This window comes from Talpa occidentalis, unplaced genomic scaffold (genome assembly GCF_014898055.3).
Source record: "Talpa occidentalis isolate TD23 unplaced genomic scaffold, MPIMG_talOcc4v2.1 talOcc4.5, whole genome shotgun sequence".
Classification (NCBI taxonomy): Eukaryota; Metazoa; Chordata; class Mammalia; order Eulipotyphla; family Talpidae; genus Talpa; species Talpa occidentalis.
Window position 1 is genome coordinate 84,392,144 of NW_023604861.1, and position 21,431 is coordinate 84,413,574.

The 21,431-nt window shown below is 49.7% G+C and overlaps 1 protein-coding gene across 3 annotated transcripts in view; it reads right to left on the minus strand.

Moving 5' to 3' along the window:
• RAB11FIP5 (RAB11 family interacting protein 5) overlaps positions 1–13,662 on the minus strand; it is a 32,057-nt gene extending 18,395 nt beyond the window's left edge. Inside the window, exon 1 of one of the 3 annotated variants that reach the window (XM_037527621.2) lies at positions 12,973–13,662. In XM_037527621.2, the coding sequence (XP_037383518.1) occupies positions 12,973–13,403 (431 nt within the window). In that variant the 5' untranslated portion in view covers positions 13,404–13,662. Of the gene's footprint in view, positions 1–11,880; positions 12,848–12,972 lie in introns of those variants that run through there. The other 2 variants (XM_037527618.2, XM_037527620.2) reach the window with 2 other exon arrangements.
• Positions 13,663–21,431: the final 7,769 nt, after the last annotated feature.

Sequence of the window (21,431 nt, forward strand, 5' to 3'; positions counted from 1 at the left end):
CGCGATGGGATGGATCCCCTGCCTGCTCTCCATCACTTGGCGGGTCAGAGACCAGCTTTCCCGCCACCTGGGTCTATCCTCAAAGACACTCAAGTGGTAGCAGAAAAAGCCTGTGTCTCTCCCCTGCCTCGCTGAGGCTTGCCTTCCAAAGTCCAAGGGCAGGCACCATTAAGTGCTTTCTATAAAGCATGAACATGAACAAGGCCTTCTTTCCATGAGACCCTTCGGAAATGGCACTCCCACTGAGACAGGAGGAAGGACTGTGATTCTGGCCCTGGTACAATTTCCCTGACACCCACCCAGTTCTCAAATCATTGTTCCTCCACCCCAAAGCCAATAAATCACCATCCTCCTCCTCTCATACTGTCTGGGCATCTGAACTCTCCGAGGCCCAGGAAGCATATATTCAGGAGATGAGGATATGACAAAGATGGTCATTATCTGGGATCTGGTCCAGGTATGACGGCAGCCAAGACCTGACAGGCACCATCAGCAAAGGAACAGTAAGAGAAAGCTTTTTGTCTCTGAAGAGGCATATGCTATGGACACTGCCCCAAGGCATGACATGCATCAGCACTTCTCAAATTGCAAAGTGTGAAAAGAATCACTGGGTCTGGTTAAAACACAGAGCTGATACTGTGGGTGCAGATAAGCCTGAGAAGCTCCATTTCCATCCAACTTCCAGGGGATACTGGTGCTGCTACTGGCTGGTGGACCTCACCTGAGCAGAGGGAGACAAGTATGATGCTAGAGAATCAGCTCAGCTGGCTCTCTGCACGCTCACTACACACCAGGCTAGATGCCTCTTTTAGTATCCACGAGTCCAGGAGACAGAGTCCATCATCCCCATTTTGTAAATGAGGAAACTAAGTTATAGAGAAGTACTGTGACAGGTCAGATAGTAACTGACAGAGTCAGAACTCGAACATGAAGATGCCTAACTCCCAGTGTATTTCCTTAGCCTTTAAAGTGTAGCGTTTGTCCTCAAACTGAAAGCAAACACTGAGGCCTCCAGACGTTGAGAGGACAGACACCGGAAAGGGCCTTGACATACATCATAGGTTTCCAAAGTAGCACAGAGATGGTGTGCAAAGCCCAAAACCCCCTTTAAAGGACTGATACAATCCCAGGACGATGGAGGCCTAAGAGGTGACTGAGGGAACCTGGGAATTTTGTCCTGTCCCCAGGCCATTAAAACCTTGTCAGAGAGCAATCTAGCATCCCCCAACAGACTTTAGGGTCCACAACTCCTGGAGGACAAAACCAGAGACAAGCTCTTAAAGGGGCCCCAACTCAGCGATAGCACCTCCCCCCAACTCCAAGGCTCTGACAAAGTTCAGCAGGCCACTGTGGACTTAGGACTCAGCCCTCAGCCTCCTCCCCTACCATCTCAGTTCATCTCAACCTCTTCAGTCTGCTCTGAGTCCCCCAACTAAAACTGCCCTGTGACCTATGTTATTTCTTCAGCATACTTAATACTACTTGAACTTGTGTGTGTGTGTGTGTGTGTGTATGTGTGTGTGTGTGTGCGAGTGCGCGCATGCGTGTGTGTATCCCACACAGTAAAATGATGTATGTTTAACAACAGCTTGTTTAGTATCTGTCTTCTACAGGCAGCAATTTTATTCTGCTCACCTGTCTTCCCCGTACTTAGAATAGTGGGCACCCAAATATTTGTTCAATAAACTAGCAAATTAATATGTGAATCACTTAGGAACTTGTCTGTTCATGGGGGCTCCATACATGTCTCTATCATTACAGACCCATGAGTCTTACCTGTGAGATCAGGAGCTCCCAAAGAGCACAAAGAGGGCTCCTGGCCTGCCCCTACCCCCCACAGGAGCCTCCTGAGTGCAGGGGCCACAAGTGCCAGGCTTAAAAGGGAATATTCCAAGAGGGAACATTCTTTCATCCTGAGAACCACGTAAGTCACTCCCCTTATTTCTTCAGGACATGAAAAAATTGTTAGGCAGGAGAAAAATTACATCTTTTTTTCCCCATAATCTCTGGTAGAAATTTAGCATTTCTTCCCGTTACAAAGGTCTGTACAACAGCAACACCTGTGTGTCAACAAGAGAAACCAGGCATTAATATCACAACATGGTTGTTGCAAACATCACGAAATATTATTTTCATCACTACTTTAAACTTTTAAGTTATTACGCTACCACTTGATGACATTATTTAATACAGTAACAAACCACGGCAGTTCAGCAAGTGTTTTAATATATTGGTAAATATACTTCAGGAGCATTGGTTTACTTTGTAATTCTACATATTTGAAAAAAATCTTACCCCATGAAGCCATGGAGTCTATGAACTTCAGCAAAGGGGTCCATAGCACAGAAAAGGTGAAGAACATCTACTCTAGAGCAGGGAAGGCACAAGGCAGCAGAAGGGCAAGCCTTGCCCTTTCTGCCCCACTGCACACACCCATGCTGAGAGCTCAGCCGAGGGCAGGCACGGGGGGCACCTGGTGAGGGTCAAGAAGCTGGCCAAAGGCCCTGAGACTCCCCAGCATCACGCTTCAGTGCTCAGTGTGACCTTCAAGCACCCTGCATGCCAGTGAAGGTGACTACAGAGAAACAAAAACAGCCAGCTGCACCCTCACTTAGAGAGCAGGCTGCCCCAGAGCTTGCTTTGGCCCTACCCCCAGCACTACTGAATGCAGCTTCTTGGGGCTTGTCCTCACCTGAGCCTCACCTGCTATGGCTGCAACCCACCAGGTCTGCGGTTTCTCTCTCCCAGGTGAGCCTGTTGCCCTGACCTCTTCAGAGCTGGGCCTTATCTCAGAATAGTAAACAGCCACTGGGGTCAGGGGCTGCAAAGCTGTGGGAATCAAACCCACATCCTGAGGCCAAAGAAGCCAGGAGGCCCTTAGGAAAAAGAACTGTGCTGTACCAAGATAATGGCTGGAGAATCTTCCAGAAGGGTAAGTGAGGAGCCAGCATGAAGGAGGGAAGAAATACTGACCCAGTTCTTTCCCAGCATCGCTCTCCCCAGCTAGCTTCCTGAGAGAGTGAGGACAAACCGTGAGCTGCAGGATCCAGAGCGGAGAGGGGTACAGGGCTCAAGAAGTAGGTGTTGTGTTGGGGTAAACAGTAGCAGATAGTGCCATGCTAGCTGCCCTCAGCACTGTCTGCCCCGGCTCCTGCTCCCAGCCAGTCACCGGCCATTTCAAGCCACCTTGCATTAAATTACCTGCCCTCAAAGGCCTCAGCCTGCAGAACCTGCCCCCTGTGCCCCCTCCCAGGTTCGCAAAGCCATGTGCTTTTCACCTCAGCAGGAAACTCCTGCTATAGAAATGACTGGTGTCACGCACTCTGCCTGGCATGGATTTTTAATAGAAAAAAGATGGCCAAAAAGTGCCATTCCTGCTGTTCCTGAGAGAATGCTGCCATTTCTTTGTAGACTGACCAAATATTTGGGAGGGAAAGCTCTTCCTTATGTCAGATTCTTACGGACAGATACAGAAGAAAAGATGAAACTAGAGGCCTAGGCAATCATCAGAGATTCTAAAACTATCAGAAAAGAAGATGATGGAGGAGTTCCTGATGGCTGGGTCACTGCTTAACCCCAGCTCCACTGCAGAGAGCACATGGGGCACCTCCGAAGGCCAGGCAGCAGAGTCAGTCACCCCACTGAGGAAGACCCCTACCATAAGGCAGGGCCTGGGTCAGGGACGCTCCAGACCCAGCAATCAGTCTTTAGGGCTGGAGTGTTAGGGTGAAGGACATCAGGAGGACCCACCAGGACCAAAGAGTCCTCAAGGTCAAGAGGCTTGGCTCTTCCATCAGGTCAGGGCATGAAACCAAGAGAGTGGATCTGTTACAGGGGAGCCCTAACATGAGCCCTCCCAACCAGGGCCAGCACAGAAGCCCTGTTTGGATCCCTACTCAACCAACTGCATATGGAGACTCAGTTCCAGTGTCAGGGAAACTTGAATATGAAATGAATATAGGAAAATTCTTAAAGAATTGTTGATTTTGGGTGTGTGATAATGCCTTTTTGGTTGTGTGTGTGTGTGTGTGTGTGTGTGTGTGTGTGTGTGTGTTTTAAAGCATCCAATTTGGTTGGTGATGGTTGGAAACATATACTGAAGCATTTAGGGAGTGCTGACATTTTATACGGTCCCTCTAGCCCATTCAGGACTAACAGCATGTTTCTATCAGATCTGTGGGGTGGCTTTCTCCCCTTGCCCTATGACTGAGCCCTGCCTCCCTCATGGCCGCAGTCCCAGCACAGGACCTGGCTCTTACAAAGCACAGCATTTCAGAGGCACAGGGAACTCGCCAGTGGAATCCCACCCAACCAGAAGAGGCCTCAGCCAAGCCTCCGCTCAAAACATTTCCCAAGTATTTGCCAGGAACAAGAAAGGGAGTGCCTGTGAGAAGCTTGCCTTTTGGTGGGGAAATAAGATATTTCTGTAAATAAAGGAAGATGGTGTTCAACACCACAAAAATGCACTAACAAACTGAGCAGGAAGGTTAAAGGGGCTGATTTCAGGAGGGCTGGTAAAGGACATGGCCTCAAACAGATAGGAAGTGGTGGGTAGAGAAACAGAATACACAAGTGCCCTGGGCTGGCCTCAAAACCTATAGTAAAGAACTGCCACTTTACACTGGGCCTTAAAAAGCACTTCAGGGTACAAAACAAGGACAGAATCTACAGATGCTGGTGCTGTAGAAAGAGCAGGGAACAGCAGGGGAGGAACGGCAGAGAGGCAAGGAAGGGAGGAAGGGAAGACCTGCATCAACCAAGGACAGGTCCCATGACCAGGCTGATCTGAGCAACTCCTTATGCCTTAGCAGTGATTCCTCATCGTAAATTAATAAACTGACATTCTGATTTATAAAAAAGTAGTAGCAGCCAGGATGAGAGTCCAGAGCAGAGGTTGGAACAAAAAAACAATGTAAGTAGGACAGGAGCAGTGGGAAAGGTGGGAGGGGCCAGGAGTGCCCCCTTTTCATTCCTGGTGGTGGCACAGGCACTGCAGCCTGCACTCTATCTATTGACAGCAGGGACTGTTACTCACCTCCTGTCTCCCACAACCCAGGCACAGAACCTGACAGCTGGAACACCTTCTATCACGTGCTGGGTAAATGAAATGGATTTGACAGGGCTTCGCTTTGGTCCCAAGAATAAGTTGAAAAATAATTATTTTAAGGACCTCGCAGGAAAATGTCAATGGACTAGAAGACAGGAGACCCAGGTTCTACACCTGGATCCAACTTACAAAGAGGCTTTAAACAGGCAATTTTACCTCTGTGCAAGGCAAGCAATAAAATAAGCCAGGTAAGGGTAGGAGAAGTGCCAACTAAACTATTATTGCTCAGATCTGGAGAGACTGGTGGAGAAGCCTTTTTCCAGCATCTCCTCCTCCCAGATCACCTTCTTCTCCTCCTCCAAATCCCCCATAGGAGCAGTCTTCCCAATACACAGGCTGATTCCCTTCAGGCTCCCAACACCTGCAACATAACTCACCCTTTGACTTGGTCTCTACAGTAAAATTGCAAGCTGGATACACACAATGCAGGGCAGGATAGTGCCTCCCATCAGGCCACTCTGACCTCGGGCCTGCCTCACACACAACAGTCCTTGAAATTCAGAACCATCACTTTAGTAGGTGCCCCTGGCTCCTGGCAGGGCTTGCTCAGCTAACCTTGGATGCCAGCTAGGTCCAGCCACCCTCCCTTTTCAGCACAAAACATCTCAGTTAATCTTCATCCTCATCCTTCTGTAGGCCCCAAAGGCCTGTCACTGTCAGCTTGCCACACAAGTGGCGGGGCGGGGGGCGGGGAGGGGGGAGAGGGGGAGACCCACCCAAGCTTATCTCGAGAAGTCTAATCACCACAGATAGCGACAGAAAATATGTATGGCCAAAAGCACATGGAGAGGAAACAGGGCTGGACCCGGAGGTCAGAAGCCTGGCTGCCACTAACAAATCATGTAACCGGGGATGGTAGCGTTACCTCCTGAGGCCCCAGTCTCCCCATCTGTAAAAATGGGGCTCATGCTGCCTGCCCTCAGGGAAAAATGAAATGAGATGATGCAGGAAAAGCACTCTGAAAAGTAGGCCACGCTACACACAAAGATTTGGGTTTATTGTTTCTCCAGGGCCTTTTACAGGCTCTCATCAGCCCTGTGGGAATGAGGTGGCCCAGCAGCAAGCAGTGCTGACCCTGCCCGGGAGGAAGGGGAGGCCAGCAAGATGACTGCTCCAGGGGGGTCTCGGCAGATGGGAGAATAAGGAAGAAATTCGACTTAACCACACATACCTCCTCACCCCACATTCACCCCCAGGTTTACCCCCAAACAGTAGTGTTGGGTCACAGAGGACCCAAGTAGTGGCCATTTCTTCTGAACTGGGTCTCAGCTCAGATCCCCAATAAGTGGAGACAACCATGTGGGAAAGCCAGGTTGACCATACAGAAGGACAGGTGTGTCCAGAATGTTGCATTTGTGCAAATAAAAAGGAAGGGGGAGGAGAAAACATACAATGTATTGGTGTTTAAATGTATGGGAAAACTTTGGAAGATTACGCAAGAACTGGTAATGTTGGATGCCTCTGAAGAGAGACGGTTATCAGGACAAGGGAGATTTTTCATTGTACACCATCTGTGCCTTTAGAATTTGAACTACAAAACTACAAAATTTGAACTACAAAAAAATAAATAAGAGATAAAGCCAGATTTTCTTTACTATGTTTGCTGGTTTGCCAAGAGGCACACAGGAAACGAAGCTCGACTCCCCTTTACTTCTACCCTCTCTGGCCCAGCCCCACCACTCTTGCTGTTACCACCATGTCTCACTTGTCATTCAAGAACTCCCCTCCCCCAGGAAGCCCTCCCAGATCACTCCAAACCTGGTGAACTGGCCCTTCTTCTGACCCTTTCCGTCTCTCATACTTGTATGTGCTGCTTTATCAATTAACCATTTCCTGGGTAAGTCTTGCCTCAAACATGTATTCTTCCTTCTAGGGAAAAGGCTATACATTTTCTTTCTCTTATTTTCTTTTAAAGTCCTGACCTAGGCACAATGGTTGCCCAACAATTACTTCCTGGATGTTAAACAAAAGAAAACATAATGACTGCACCCCTGTAGGATGAGGAACCAGATGGCGAGTGTCTGTCACAGTAAAAGAAGCATGTGATGTCCTAGGAAAGGTCAGGAAGTCTTATATCTGCTGATTCTTCTAACCCCTGCTCTACTGCAAAGCCAAGGGGAGCAAATATTCCCCAGGGAGCTCCCCTTGGATCAAGACAGAGCTTCCCAGGCCACCCCTACTCCTGAGACACACCCTGGTGGCAGTGATACCCTCCTTTCCAAAGTACCAGGAAACACAACCAGGAGGGCAACTGCTGAGGCCCTGGTCCTATGCTGACCTGAATGGTGGGAGACATGGGGGGAAAGATGGGTGTGGTGGTGAAGAATACAGAATCTTAAGTTAGTCTGCCTGGGTCAAATCCAGACTCTGCCAGGTACTATGAACCTTTAGAAAAGTCACTCTGCCTCTCTGTGCCTTGGTTTCCCCATCTGTTAAACACAGTAACAGTACCTGTACCTTGAGGGTTTTCTGTGAGCTAATGTAAGTAAAGTCTTTAGGACAGAGCCAGCACCTAGATAAGGCTTAATGATACTCTAGACCAACAAGACAATCATAATCCTCCAGAACACAGTGTGACACGCTGTTAGTGTGTGAACTGAGAGAAGGTGGGGTGACAGATGTGCTCTGTCCTGACAGGTCTTTGATATATGTCCCCTCCTCAAGGAGGTCTTCCCTGAACACAAGTGAGCCCAGCAGCTTTTTGCTCTGAACATCTCCAGTGTCCCCTGACTAGGCCCCAAAATACAGCACTTGGCTATGGTCCTTTCTCCAAGTCCATCTTCCTCACCATCCAGGCATGGGCTGTCCATATCCTCCCCTCCTTAAGACCCCCTCCCCGCTCATCCCAACGTGAGTGGCTCTTCTCCACCTCTGCCCAAGTACTCCAAAAAAGTACTCTTTAGATGAAACTGCCCCACAGACAAGCCTCTACATCTCCTTCACTAAAACCCCACGGGCATTTCTACAGAAACCTGGGGATGTATACAGGGCCCCAAATGTCATCTCTTCTTTACCCCAAATCTTACAGCTCTGCAGGCTGCCAGGGCCTAACAGGAACCCCACCCACAGCTAATTGCTGAGTAGCTGACAGCATGTCACTCTCCTTCCCAGCCTCAATTTCCACCAGTCTAAGCAGCTTCTAGCTCTGCCATTAGAATTCCTTGATTAAGGGCTGTGCTTCCCCTCCCCACCCGCAGGGTCAATTGAAGGTCGAGGTGGCCTGTGACAAAAGTCTCTCTGGTACAGCTTCCCTGAAGGCTTCCTTCTGGGGGTTCCCGCTTGGCTTACTGCTCACTGAGGAGAGGCCTGAGCCACAGCTGACCTGCCAAGCTCAGCTCTCTCCACTGGCCGCCATCTTCCTGAAGGGAAGAGATAACATAAGGGACTCCAGCCCAGTTGAGTGAGAGCAAAGCACTCCCTCTTCCCTGACAGGGCTGCCTGGGGCACAAAGGACCCACATTGTGGACTTATATTTATTACTTGGCTGCGAGCAAGGGCAATGCTTCTACATGACTCCACCATTTGGCAGAAATTGGCGCGGCACAGGGAAAAAAAAAATAGAGTACTGATTCCCTGAGAGCTCCCGTCATTGTGTTAATTATCTGTCTGGTGCAGGGTGGGAAAGGCAGGGGAAACATCTGGACAAGGCCAGTCATTCAGCGTCAGCGGGAGTGTCACAGCATCACGGTGGCAGCAATAACAAGTGGGGCGGGCAGTCCCAATCAGAGGAAAGGGACAGCCTTCAAGGTCACCCAGGATGGAAGCTAAGCTCATTTGTCCCTGGCAGCCTACAGGAGGGGGCCAAAGGGGCAGAAATGGGCAACACCACAGCCCCAGGTTCCGGCCTAGGGCCAGACACAGAGGGAGGGGGAAGCTGCTGTGCCAGCGAGAAGGAGCCGCCCAGTCTGACGAGGAAATTATTTCCTACCCCTCCATCTCCTCCACAAGCTGCTGCCCAAAAAAATCCAGATAAAAACTGGCCATAACTAAGGGAGATGCAGCCTCCTGTGTCCTAGTGACTGACTTTCAAGCATGGCTACATCCTCCCTGGCAGCCAAAACAGACTTCCCCAGATCCCCACAGGCCTCCAAGTCCAGGTCTGGGGTTGGAGCAGATGAAGCCAAGGAGACCCTCATGGCCTCAGTTGCCTCCTGAGGAGCAGTCACATCTGGAAACCAGTGGAGAGAAAGAAGTGGAGTCATGTGCCCTCAGCCTACAATAGAACCTTGCAGGCATCCAGGAGCTAAGGAATGGATGGAAGGCCTCAAAGACCACTTCAAGCCAAGGCTGATAGGCTGCATTCCCCCTTAGGTACCTATTCCAGTGCCCCCAAACCCAAACTCCTCAAGGAAATCTCAGGCCACCGTGACTAGCCAGGCAGAAAGAAATCTCTGGTCTCAAACCTATGTCCTCCTCAGCCAGAGGCCTCCTAGAGGCCCCCATAAAACCAATGGCACAGGTCTGATCAGGGCCCACAGAGCCTTTCAAGGGGCCACAGTCAGCAACTGTTTGCTCTCTGTGATGGAAAAAAAGACACTGGTCCACACTCAAATCGAGCCCACAGCCTTGACCTTCTCAAGTGGCCAGGCTTTAACCATTGGTCCAATAGACCCAGGACAGGTGTGTTGTTTACAGCACCCACTGGGGAGTACCAGAATGGATACTGGAGGTAAAAACAAGAAAGGAAATAGTAGAAAAGCATTTCTTAGAGTCTTCAGAACCACGGTGATCCACGCATGACTCTACTGTGGGGAGAGGGCTATCATCAGTTTCCTTGAGTATTACACTAAATTTTAAGAACTTCCTCTTCAATTCTTTGGAAACCTCCACTGAATCCCTTGCCTCAATGAGCACTCTACTGACAAGGAGCTTTGGGAAGGGGCTACTGAGGCACCTCACATTCCAGGTACACCATCAAGGTACCAAGCAGGGCCCTCAAAGGAGCCCCAATGCTAATATTTGAAAATTTGGTACATGAAATTATGCTGAGGCTTTTACAGACTCTGTCTTATTTAACCTGTATAACTCTATTATTATCATGAACTTTGCAGCAATGAGGAAACAAGTTAAGAACTTGCCTGCTCATAGATCACAGAACTGGGAGTGAAACAGTCTCCAGGTTCTTAAACACCACGCTGTACTGCCTTCCCAAGTAGGCAGGAGCAGCTCAAGCAAGCTGTTTGGAAGAGCTGCAGAGCTGTAGGCTGCAGCGGCCCCCACGCCCAGTCCTATTTCTCAAACCTCTAGCATCAAAGAGAGAGTTGGAGGGCCAGCCCCTCTCACTCCTGGGTGTACCCTGCCACCCACAGTCCTCCCCAGGCTCTAAGGTCTGTATCGTTTCCTCCAATCACATGAGAGGCCCTTCCAGGGCAGGGAACATCTCCCATAGCATAGCTACCAAATATTGTTTCCAAAACCTCCCTCTGCCATCACTGCTACTCACTGTCAACAGTGTCAGTTGCATTCTCATGTCACCCCATGCATACAATCTGTGAAGGCATAAAATAGCCCCACTTTACAGATGAGAAAGCTGGGGTATCAAGAATTTACTTGGTGGCTGATCTGGGACTGGAATCTGTTCTGTGCAAGATTGCAGCCTGCTCTCCTTAACCATGAGCCTTTCCTAGTCAGGTTCTGTCTTGGTGACACAAGGATACCATTTACTCTCCATGAAACTTGAATAACCGGCTTCTGGAGTTAAAGAATGGACATTGTTGTTTTTTTTCACCATTATCCAGAACTGAAGTGGGCACACCCTTGTCCTCTCCATCTTGCCTGCTCCCCACTAGGCAATGTGCAGACTCACTGTCTCAGCAACCCATGCCAGGGTGCTCCAGGAAATGCCAACAGGAGTTGCTGTTAGAGCCAGAGGAGGGGACCAAAGTAGGGTGGCAGCTCTCACCATCTGTCAGTGGGCATGCTGTTATGTCCCGTGCAGTAGAGGTCTCCTCTGCCCACCACAAGTACCCCTCTCCTCTCCTGCCCTCCCCAAATTCTATAAATAACCCAGGTCAATGCATCAGAGGAAAGGCAGCCAGGCGGGTGTGGAAAGATCCTGGTGGAAAAGATGACTTCTATAAAGTAAATTAAAGCTCCCATTGAGATCAAGGGGCAGCACATTCTACCAAAGGGACTGCCCTTGGCTGAAAACAGGTCTGCCTGAGCCTACAGTCACAGACAGCTCAGCAAAGGAAGCACCAGAAGCTAGGAAGAAGGCAAGAGTAGGAACTGAAAAATCAAAGTTTAGCACACACCCTCCTCAATTCACTGGACTCTAAGAAGCCCCTCCCTAAAAGCCTAGAGAATTTTTTTGGTCTGTCCCCCTCCCCAGCCCCCAACTGTGTCATCTACCAGTCTGGCCAGATTAGCTGAGTGAAGGAAGGACAAGGAAAGGGTGGAGTGAATTTGACCACTGGAGCCTATTCAGAAAAAGAAAGGGCTAAGTAAGAGATCCAGGAGAAAGTTTTCTGCCCCATATCCACCCCTCCAGCTCCCTGAGCAAGGAAAGAGGAAGAGTACAGAAAAGAGGAGGGGAAAAAGAGAAAAAGTGCCAAGCTACACCACATGATTGCACACCCAGCAACCAAACAGCAAGTCATGAGGGAAGGAGGGCAGGCCAGGGGACACAGGCGATGAGCCGGTCAGAGTCTAGCCTAGAACTGCTCAGTGCTGACCTGCTTCCCACCCAGGCCACAATGAGCCATGGACCATGGACGGCCCTTCCCTACCCATATTTTGAAAATACTCAAAGTCAGATCCTTTTCTTTCCAAACCTTGTTTTCATGAAGGACTGCACCAGGTTCATCCTTCTCCTCCAGCAATCCTTCCTAGATTTACTCATGTGTGTGACATTTCACTGGAAGCTAAGCTTTCCGGTACCTGTCTGTACCTGGGGTACAGCCCAGCCCCCATTACCTTACCCTCCCCATGCATGGTCCAGGGGGCCAAGAAAAGTGTCCCCCACCCCAGTTAACCACTTGAGTGATCCACAGTGGGTTGTCAGCCCTGGAAACTGGCTTCCAGAGCCTGCCTAAACCCAAAACAGGAAACGGGCCTCCAAATGTGAAGCCTTGATCTTAACCCAGGGGAGGTTAAATGCTGCCAAAATAAATGATTACAAAAAAATCCACTGGCCCTTCCAGGTGGAAGTGACTGGAAGATTATCTCCTGCGGTGCATTCCCATGCCACTAACTCCACCTCAGGCGGGACAGGCAGGAAACTGGAAGAAGAGCTGCAGTGTTCACCTCCTTCACCCAGAAGGTTCTCCTGTTCTCAGGCCAAGGACATAAGGGGTAGGGTCCAGGAGGGCATCTCAGGGCGTCAGAGGACAGTGAAGTAACAGCAAAACACAGACGCCCTCTGTGGTCTCTAGGCTTGGTGGGGCATCTCCTTTCAATCTTGCCCTGGAGGTTAAGAGTGCACCTTCCTTTCCCCACTTCCTCCCCACCGGGGGAGGTTTTGCCTCTCCATCCCCCTGTGAGCCTGGGACAGCCACTTTCTGTTTCCCTGCACTTCAGGAAAGGGAGATGGCAGAGGCCCCAAGAGCTGTCCCAAGATGTTCCTTCTTAAGGTCCGCACGCACAGTGGAAGAGCCTCCTAACTTAACTTGACACAATACTCCTGACACTGGGTCGCCACTCACGTCTCCCCCAGACCTCCCAAGGACCCCCCAGCGGCCAAGCGCACACAGTGCACAGTCAGAAGGGGTTCGCAAAATGCGGAGAATCAACTCGTCGGTTTACGCCCTCGTGCGCGCGAGGCCAAGGGCGCACCGCGGGGCGCAGGTTGGGGTCCCGCTCCCCCACCCACCAGCCCCGCCCCGCTAGGCCCTCAACCGTTCCCGCGGCGCCCGCCCCTCACTCACTGCGTGTGCTGCGCGCGGCCTTCGCCGAAGACCTCGTCCAGCGCCACGGTGGCCTGGCCCAGGAACTTGTCCACGCCGATGAGCGAGCGGTGCATGGTGGTGAGCACCAGCTCGCAGGCGGCGGCGGGGCCCGCGGCCCAGGGCGCCGGGCTGGCGTCGGCCTCCTGCGCCCGCAGCAGACCGTCCAGGGCGCCGGGCGGCAGCTCGAAGGAGCACTCCTCGCGCCACTCCGGGCAGCCCCGCGTCTTCTCCACCACCGACGTGCTGTACTTCTCGCGGCCCACCTGGATCACCGTGTACGCGTCGCTGGTGCTGCCCGCGCCCGAGCTCTTGCCCCGCAGCCCGCGGGCCCGCAGCACGGTCACCTGGACGTGCGTGGGCAGCCAGCGGGAGGGCCCCGCCGCCGGCTCGGCGCCCCGCACCAGGGCCATGGCGGGGGAAGCGGCGGCCGGCGAGGCGGCGCCGGAACGGGCGCGGACGCCGGGACCCAGCGAAACCCCAGGCGGCGGCGGAGACGCGCCGGGGCGGCAGGGAACGGCGCCGCCGCCCGCACTCCCGGCCGCCGCGGCTGCGGGCTGGGCTGGGCTGGGCCGCGCGGGCCGCCGCCTCCCGGCCTCCCCGCCCCCCGGCAGCCGGCCTCCCGCGACGTCAGCGCCCCGCCCCGCGGCCGGGCCCCGCGCCCCGGACCCACGCGGCCGTGCCGCAGCGCTGCGGGGGCGCTGCCCGCCGCTCCCCGCCCGGCCGCCGCAGACCCGCGGGGGCGGAGAGGGCGTGGGCGGCGCGGGCCGGGGGCGGGGCGCGCGGGGGGCGGGGCGCGCCGCCTCTGCAGAGGGGTGGGCGGGGCCCCGGCTGGCCCCGCCCCGGGCTGGGGGCGCCCGCGACGCCCCGCCTCGCGCGCGGGGAGCGCGACACCCTCCGCGGAGGGCGACGTGCCCTTGTCTGCTGGCCACTCTCAGATTTTCAAGGTGCCCCTGCTCCCCCAAACGGCCCTGGCCCGCGTCCCCGCACCCATGAGGGACCTCCCCTTGGCGAGGAATAGGGGGTGATGCGGGCCTCGGTGCCCACGCGCCCGACCGCGCTCTCCCCACTCCAGCCCGCCCGTGCCCGGGAAGGTGCCCGCGGGAAAGCCGGAGAGTCCCGCCCTGCCACGTGACTGCCCCGCGGCAGCCGCCTGGAAACGGCCGGGGCGCGCGGCCGGGTCTCCGCGAGCTGAGGGGACGCGCGCCCAGGCCCGGGGCCGCGGGCGCGGGAGAGGCGGAGACGTGGCTCGCCCTCTGCGGACGCTGCGGCGGAGAGCAGAGTGATGAATAAATGAGTAGCCACATTAATATTTAAGTGTTCGCTCTCAGGTCTGGGGCTCCTGCCGCACTAGTTGGGGGAAATGGTGGACTCTGGTGGAGGTTTTAAGCCATCCTACCCATCGCTAGGTGCCTGCTCTGTGCCTAGAAGCAAATCCTGGGTGTTGCTTGCATGCTCGGTTTATTAATAATGACAACCACTGTTAATAATTATAGATACTGAGTTTTAGCCAGTGCTGGTTCTTGTGCTTTATAAGCATTACCTCATTTTATCCTCAGAGCACCCTGTGGGATGAGTATGGTTTTTATTCCTATTTTCCAGATGATAAAACTGCAGCTTAGAGAGGTTAACCTACCCAAGATCTATAACTGGCAGAGGTGGGATTTGAATTCATACAGATGACCCCAAAGCCTCTATTTTTTTTCTTCAGAGTCTTTACTTTTTAAATAATGTTTAAATAAAATGCAGTGCACATACATAACTCTACAAAAATCAAACAGAACAGAAGCATTTATGATGAAAAGCAAAAAATTCCTTTCTATCCCTCCATTCAGGGGTAAGCACTTGGAGCTATTTGTTTCCAGGTGTTTAAATATAATGCTTACAGGGCCTCCCCGGTGGCGCAGCGGTTGAGCGCCGGGTTGCGAAGCTGCGCGCAGCCTCTGTCGGCGCCGGTTCGATCCTTGGTTGCTCCTTGGTTGCTCCTTGGTTGCTCCTTGGTTGCTCCTTGGTTGCTCCTTGGTTGCTCCTTGGTTGCTCCTTGGTTGCTCCCCGGCCACCTGGCGGGCAGATCTCTCCTGCCGCCTGCTGCTGCGCCCCTCAGCAGTGTACCTTTGCCTGCTCTGCTCCCTGGTCTGGCTCTGGTGAATTCTCTCACTCTCCTGCACTTCTGACTGTACCCAGTGCATGTATAAACAAAACAAACAAACAAATAAATAAAACATGACTCTATTAAGAAAAAAAAATTTTAAATAAATAAATAAATATAATGCTTACATAGCTATATCTGGATTTATCAGGATCCTCCATTATTTATTGTCTTCCTGCTATGAGAGAGAATGATTTATGACTCTCACATCCATTTCCCTCCTTCAATCTCGTGCAGTTGTTTTTATTTATTTCCTCTTTGGGGTACCTTTATTTCTTCTTGAGCAGACTCTTCACAATAGCCCTGATTTTCTATGCCTTGAAAGGATGCCTAGATCCATTCCCCAGGCCATGTCCTCCATGAAGAATGTAGGAACTCCACACACCAGGCACAGGAGGCCTATGGGAGCACACTTACCATCAACTCTATTTTGACATCCTCCCACCTTAACTCAGCCATCAGAAGATTGGGGTAGAAGAGTCCTTGGCCCAGCATCCCTGTGGATGGCACCTAGCTTTGGAAACTGCCAGATCTGCCCATGGATCTTGGCTTTCTGCCACTGAACAGCAAGGAGACCTGAAGTTTCAATCAGATCTCTAACCCTCTCAGCCTCAGAACCTCATCTAGAAAATAGGGATCAAAGAGTTGCTGAGAAAATTACATGCAAAAATATTGCCAAAGATTTTAATGCAGTAGAAACCATCACAAATGATCTGAAGTCATCTGAACATCATGTACAGCTTTTTTTCTGATTATAAAAGTAATTTTGAAAATACAAAAAAAAATTTAAAGAAGGAAATAAAAATAGATTATAAGCTCACAGTCCAGAAACACTTAACCTTTTTACTTCTTTCCAGTGTGTAATATGTAATATTGCTGTATATGCATTATGGTTGTGAGGCCACAGCAAATTTAGTGATTAAACCTGTGAGCTTTATAGTCCTGGTTCTGCCACTTACTTCATATGCATTATCTCTTTAATACACATAAATCTCTATATGTATTTACCCCTGAAGACAAACCATTTAAGGCAAGGGCTGTTGTTAACCTCAGTTTCACTAATGAGGAAACAGAGCAGAGAAAGCTTGGGTAATATCCTCCTGTTTCTAACTAGAAAATGAGAGGCCAGACTTGAACTCTGATCTGAGCAACTCTGCTGACTGTGGCACTCTGCCCTCATACCACCTGGTTGGTTTTCTAAGCACTTCATCCATTTGAAGCCAATGAAACAGCCAGTGTCTTACCCATTTTACAGATGAAGAAATTGAGGTATAAAAAAAAGGTTAACAGACCTTTCCAAGGTTATCTAAGGATAGAAGTCCCCACTTTAAGAATAACATTCCCCAAGGACTTTGCAAACAAAGACCTCCTTACTAAACTACAACTAATATGTATTTCTCATTTTCCTTTAATAGTATTGCTTCCTGCTCTCCAACAGGACTGGACTGCCTCTTCCCAACTCTCTCCCTCCCCACCCCCTCCCCCACGGAATAGAGACTCCAGGAAAGGGCAAAAGAGAATTCAGATGGGCTACTCCGCCCTCCTTCCTCCAGCCCTGGCCTACGCAGTTTGGCAAGTTCTGGCTTCCTGCTAGCAGGGGAGTGCTGCTGTGGGAGTGCTGTGAAGATAGGCAGTGGACCCTCCCAGGAAAGGGCAGGTTGGGCTAGCTCTCTGTGGTTGAGAAAAGAGCAGAAACTGCTAAAACACTGAAACTGCTAAAACACTGAAATGTTTGTCAGCCAAGAGGTGTGTTTCTTTTCTAAAAAATGAAGCCATCCACCCTCACCCACTGCAGCCAGACCTGAAGGTTAGACTAAAGGGCCCTCCCTCTTCCCTTGCCTCCCCAGGGCTAGGTGTTTTCATGCCTTCCTGCCTCTCTAGTCTGTTGGAGACACTTTTAAGAGTGGTTCTTTGTGTAATTTCCACTCATTGCTTCCCTCTGCAATAAGTAAGTCCATTCAGTCTCCTACATAGGCACTTCAAATATATCTGTCTGCTCTTCAAGAGACACATCCCCCTGCCCTTCACTCACCTTCCTGCATCTGCTTTCTAGGCCCCCCTCCATAGTGGAGTCACACAATCCACCTTCAAATCCTGGTGTCAGCACTTACTAGCAGTATGAGTTTGGACAAATTACTGAACCCACTGAGTCTCAGTTCCCACACCTACAAAATGCACCTAATAATAGGAAATCACTTCATAAGGTTAGTATGAAAGCTATCTCAACACCCCCCAAGCAGAAATTAGTATCTTAGAAATCTTTGCTGAAGGCAAAGGATGTACCTTCTTGTTTCACTTGCATTTCATTGATTGCCAGTGAGACTGAACATCTTTTTCAGCCATTTGTATTTCCTCCTTTAATGAATTGTCTATTTTCTTTTTTTCATTTTTCTTTGAATATTTAAATAATTATTGATTTTTACTAATCCTTTCTATGTTAAGAATAATAACGCTCTTTTATATTTATTGCAAATAACTTTTGAAATAGGAAGTTATGTAATCTATACTCACAGAGGCAGTAATAACTACTCTTTTTTCTAGTTTTTAAGTTGTTTGGCTTTTCCTTTGTTCTTTCATTCTCTTTAAATTCTTCTAGATCTATTTTGGTGAATGATCTGAGGTAAAAAAAAAAAAAAAAAAATCTAACCATCTCTCTCCCAACAGCTATTGAAGTTTCCCAATACTTTTTTTTTAAAGATTTATTTGTACAAGCACTGGGTACAGTCAGAAGCGCGGGAGGGTGAGAGAATTCACCAGAGCCAGAGCGGGGAACAGAACAGGCAGACTGACGAAATACACTGCTGAGGGGAGCAGTGGGCGCAGCAGGAGAGGTCTGTCGCGCCATGTGGGAATCTCCCCTGCTGGCCCGGAATCGAACCCATGCTGCAGAGGCTGCGGACAGCTTCACAGCGCTGCGCTCAACCCACTGTGCAACCGGGGAGGCCCCGAAACATCAGTCTTAAATGATACAGTATACCAGATGAACATTATATATACATTCATTCCATCAAAACATTCTCTGCAAAGCCAGAAGAATGTTCCAAGTGCCCATGGAACATTCTCAAAGATAAATCATATGCTGGGCCAAAACATTTCTCAGTAAATTTAAAATCAAAATTGTATCAACCATCTTTTCCATCCACAATGGTATGAGGTTCGAAATCAACTACAAGAAGAAAACTAGAGACACCACAAATATGTGAAGATTAAAGAACATGCTACTGAATAAACTATTGGGTGACCAAAGAGATCAAAGTAGAAATAAATAGATATATATCTGCAGACAATTGAGAATGAAAATACTACATGCCAGCATCTTTGGGATAAAGCAAAAGCAGTACAAAGAAGAAATTTTATGGCAATACATGCTCATCTTAAGAAACAAGAAAAGTTGCAAAAAAAACTTCTAATCTTACCCTAAAAAGAACTAGAAAAAGAAGAATAAATAAAGCCCACAATCAGCAGGAGGGAGGAAATAATAAAAAGGAGTGGAAATAAAGTAGAAAACAAACCCCAAGATACAAAACATCAATTACATGAGGATTTGGATTTGTTTGGTTTTTTGTTTTGTTTTGTTTTGTTTTGGAAAAAATCAATAAAATTGGCTCATTAGAATCATTAAGAAAAATAAAATAGGCAAATAAAATCTATAATGATGGGCACATTACAATGGATAGAAATACAGAAATACAAAGGATCATAAGAGACTACTATCACTATCAGTATGCCGAACAAAGTGGACAACCTAGAAGAAATGGATAAATTCCTCCCAAGACTGAATCATGAAGAAACACAAAATCTAAACAAACTGCCTCAGCCCCACTCCGACTCTGGAAGTTTGCTCCTCCAAGGTTTTACTACTGACTGTCCCTTTACCCACTACTTCTCAATGTCCTCCAAAGGCTTCTCTTCCTTCCCCCATTTCTTCACATTGGATTATTTTTCCGCCCTCTTCTCTTTAATCTTCAAATTTCCTCTACAGATTCACTTATGCATGTGTGGTTTTACCCACCCAGCTCCATCTGTCTACTTTCAGCCCAGACCTCTCTCCTGACCCAGCTCCTCACTTATAAATGTCATGAAACATCCCTAGACATCTCAGACTCAACAAGTCTGTATTAGTGTGCTAGAGCTGCCATAACAACATACCACAGACCAGGTGGCTTTAGCAACACAAATTTGTTTTCTCACAGTTGTGGAGGCAAGAAGCCCAAGATTGAAGTGTTGACTAGTTTGGTCTCTTCCAAGGCCACTCTCCCTGACTTGCAGGTGTCTGTCTTCATGGTGCCCTCACATGCTGTCTCTCGTTGGATGTGTCGTCGGGGTCCTCATCTTCTCTTCTAGAAAGAAGGCCAGTCAGGACCTCTCTGGTGGCACAAGGGGTTAAGCACAGCACTGTGAAGCTATCACTGGCCTCTGTAGCAGGAGTTCAATCCCCTGCCGACCAGGGAGCTACCCACATGTCACAGCAGACCTCTCCTGACTCGCCCACTGCTCCCCTCAGCAGTGTATTTCTCAATCTACCTGTTCTGTTCTCCGCTCTGTCTCTGGTGAATCCTCTCACCTCCTGTACCTCTGGCCTGTGCCCCAGTTCTGTATGCATAAATAAATAAATCTTAAAAAAAAAAAAAAGAATACCAGTCACATTGGACTAGGGCCCATTCCTGTGACTGCATTTTACCTGAATGATCTCTTCAAAGGCTTTATCTCCAAATTCAGTCACAATCTGAGGTATTAGCAGTTGGGGCTTCGATCTATGAATTGGGGGGAGAAAGGGACATAGTTCAGCTCATAACAAAGTAAAAGTTGAGATCATCACCCTCCCCACTCTCCGTGTCCATTGATTCTCTCACCTCAATTCTCTTTTTCTTTTTAAATTTATTTATTTATTCTATACAAGCACTGGGTACAGTCAGAAGCGCCAGAGGGTGAGATAATTCACCAGTCAGAGCCGGGAGCAGAGCAGACAGACTGACGAAATATGCTGCTGAGGGGAGCGGAGGGGGGGGTGTGGCGGGGAGGCAGCATAGGTATGCGCTTCATATGGGACCCTCACCCGGTGGGTGGCCGGTGGCCGGGGGCGCTGCAGAGGCTGCAGGCAGCTTTGCAACCCAGCGCTCAACTACCACTCCACGGGGAGGCCCTTCTATTCTCTTTCTGTTTATGCCTCAGGGCACTAACCAGAAATCTGGAAGGTGAAGTGCTGCCCCCTTCAAGGGTGAGGCAAGGCGGAGGGCCCTCCACCGCACAGAGAGGCTGTAGAAGGCCTCAGGCCACTTCCAGGTGACTCACCGGGAGAAAGCCATCAAAGACCAGTCAGAATTGGTGAAGGAAATTCTATGGGGACTACAACCTGAGGGGTGGGGGTGGGAGGGGAAGCAAACATTGCTTAAAAATGAGCAATGATGTAATATATATATAAATTTTTTAAAAGTTAAAAAAAAAAAGACCAGTCAGGGCCTCCCCTGGTGGCGCAGTGGTTGAGCGCTGGGCTGCGAGGCTGCCCGCAGCCTCTGCAGCGCCAGTTGGTTCCGGCCACCGAGGAGGGTCCCACAAAAAAAAAAAAAAAAGCCAGAAGCACTTGGCAGCCAACCTAAGAGACTTATGTTGGTCAAAGATGCAACAGAGCATCCCCAAGGATAATAGCCAATGGATCAAATAATCCTATATTCAATTCATTATTTCATAATATTTTTTTAAAGATTTATTTATTTATTTATACAAGCACTGGGTATAGTCAGAAGCACGGGAGGGTGAGAGAATTCACCAGAGCCAGAGCAGGGAGCAGAACAGGCAGACTGACGAAATACACTGCTGAGGGGAGCAGCAGGGCAGACAGGAGAGGTCTGTTGAGCCATGTGGGACCCTCGCCTGCGGCCGGGAATCGAACTGGCGCTGCAGAGGCTGCAGGTAGTTTTGCAGCCCAGCGCTCAACGACTGTGCCACCAGGGGAGGCCCATTTCATAATATTTTTTAAAAATTAGATTTGTTATCATTAGACAACTCTAAGGAACCAACTTAAAAAAAAAAACTGCTAAATAAAGGGCAAGAATCCTGCCCTTTCTATATGAACTATAACACTATGTAGAAAAACAGTAGATGAGAAGATTCCCCTTATGGACTCTTCTAGCAATGAATGAGGACGGGATGACGGGAGCAGAATGTCACCATTTTGCAGTGAATGAGGGCATTTAGGCAGTGCATGTTGATGGATTCTCACATCACACCAAAAAAAAAAAAAAGATGACCAAGAATTATGAGCCTCCTGATGGAAGAGCACACTACCACCTAG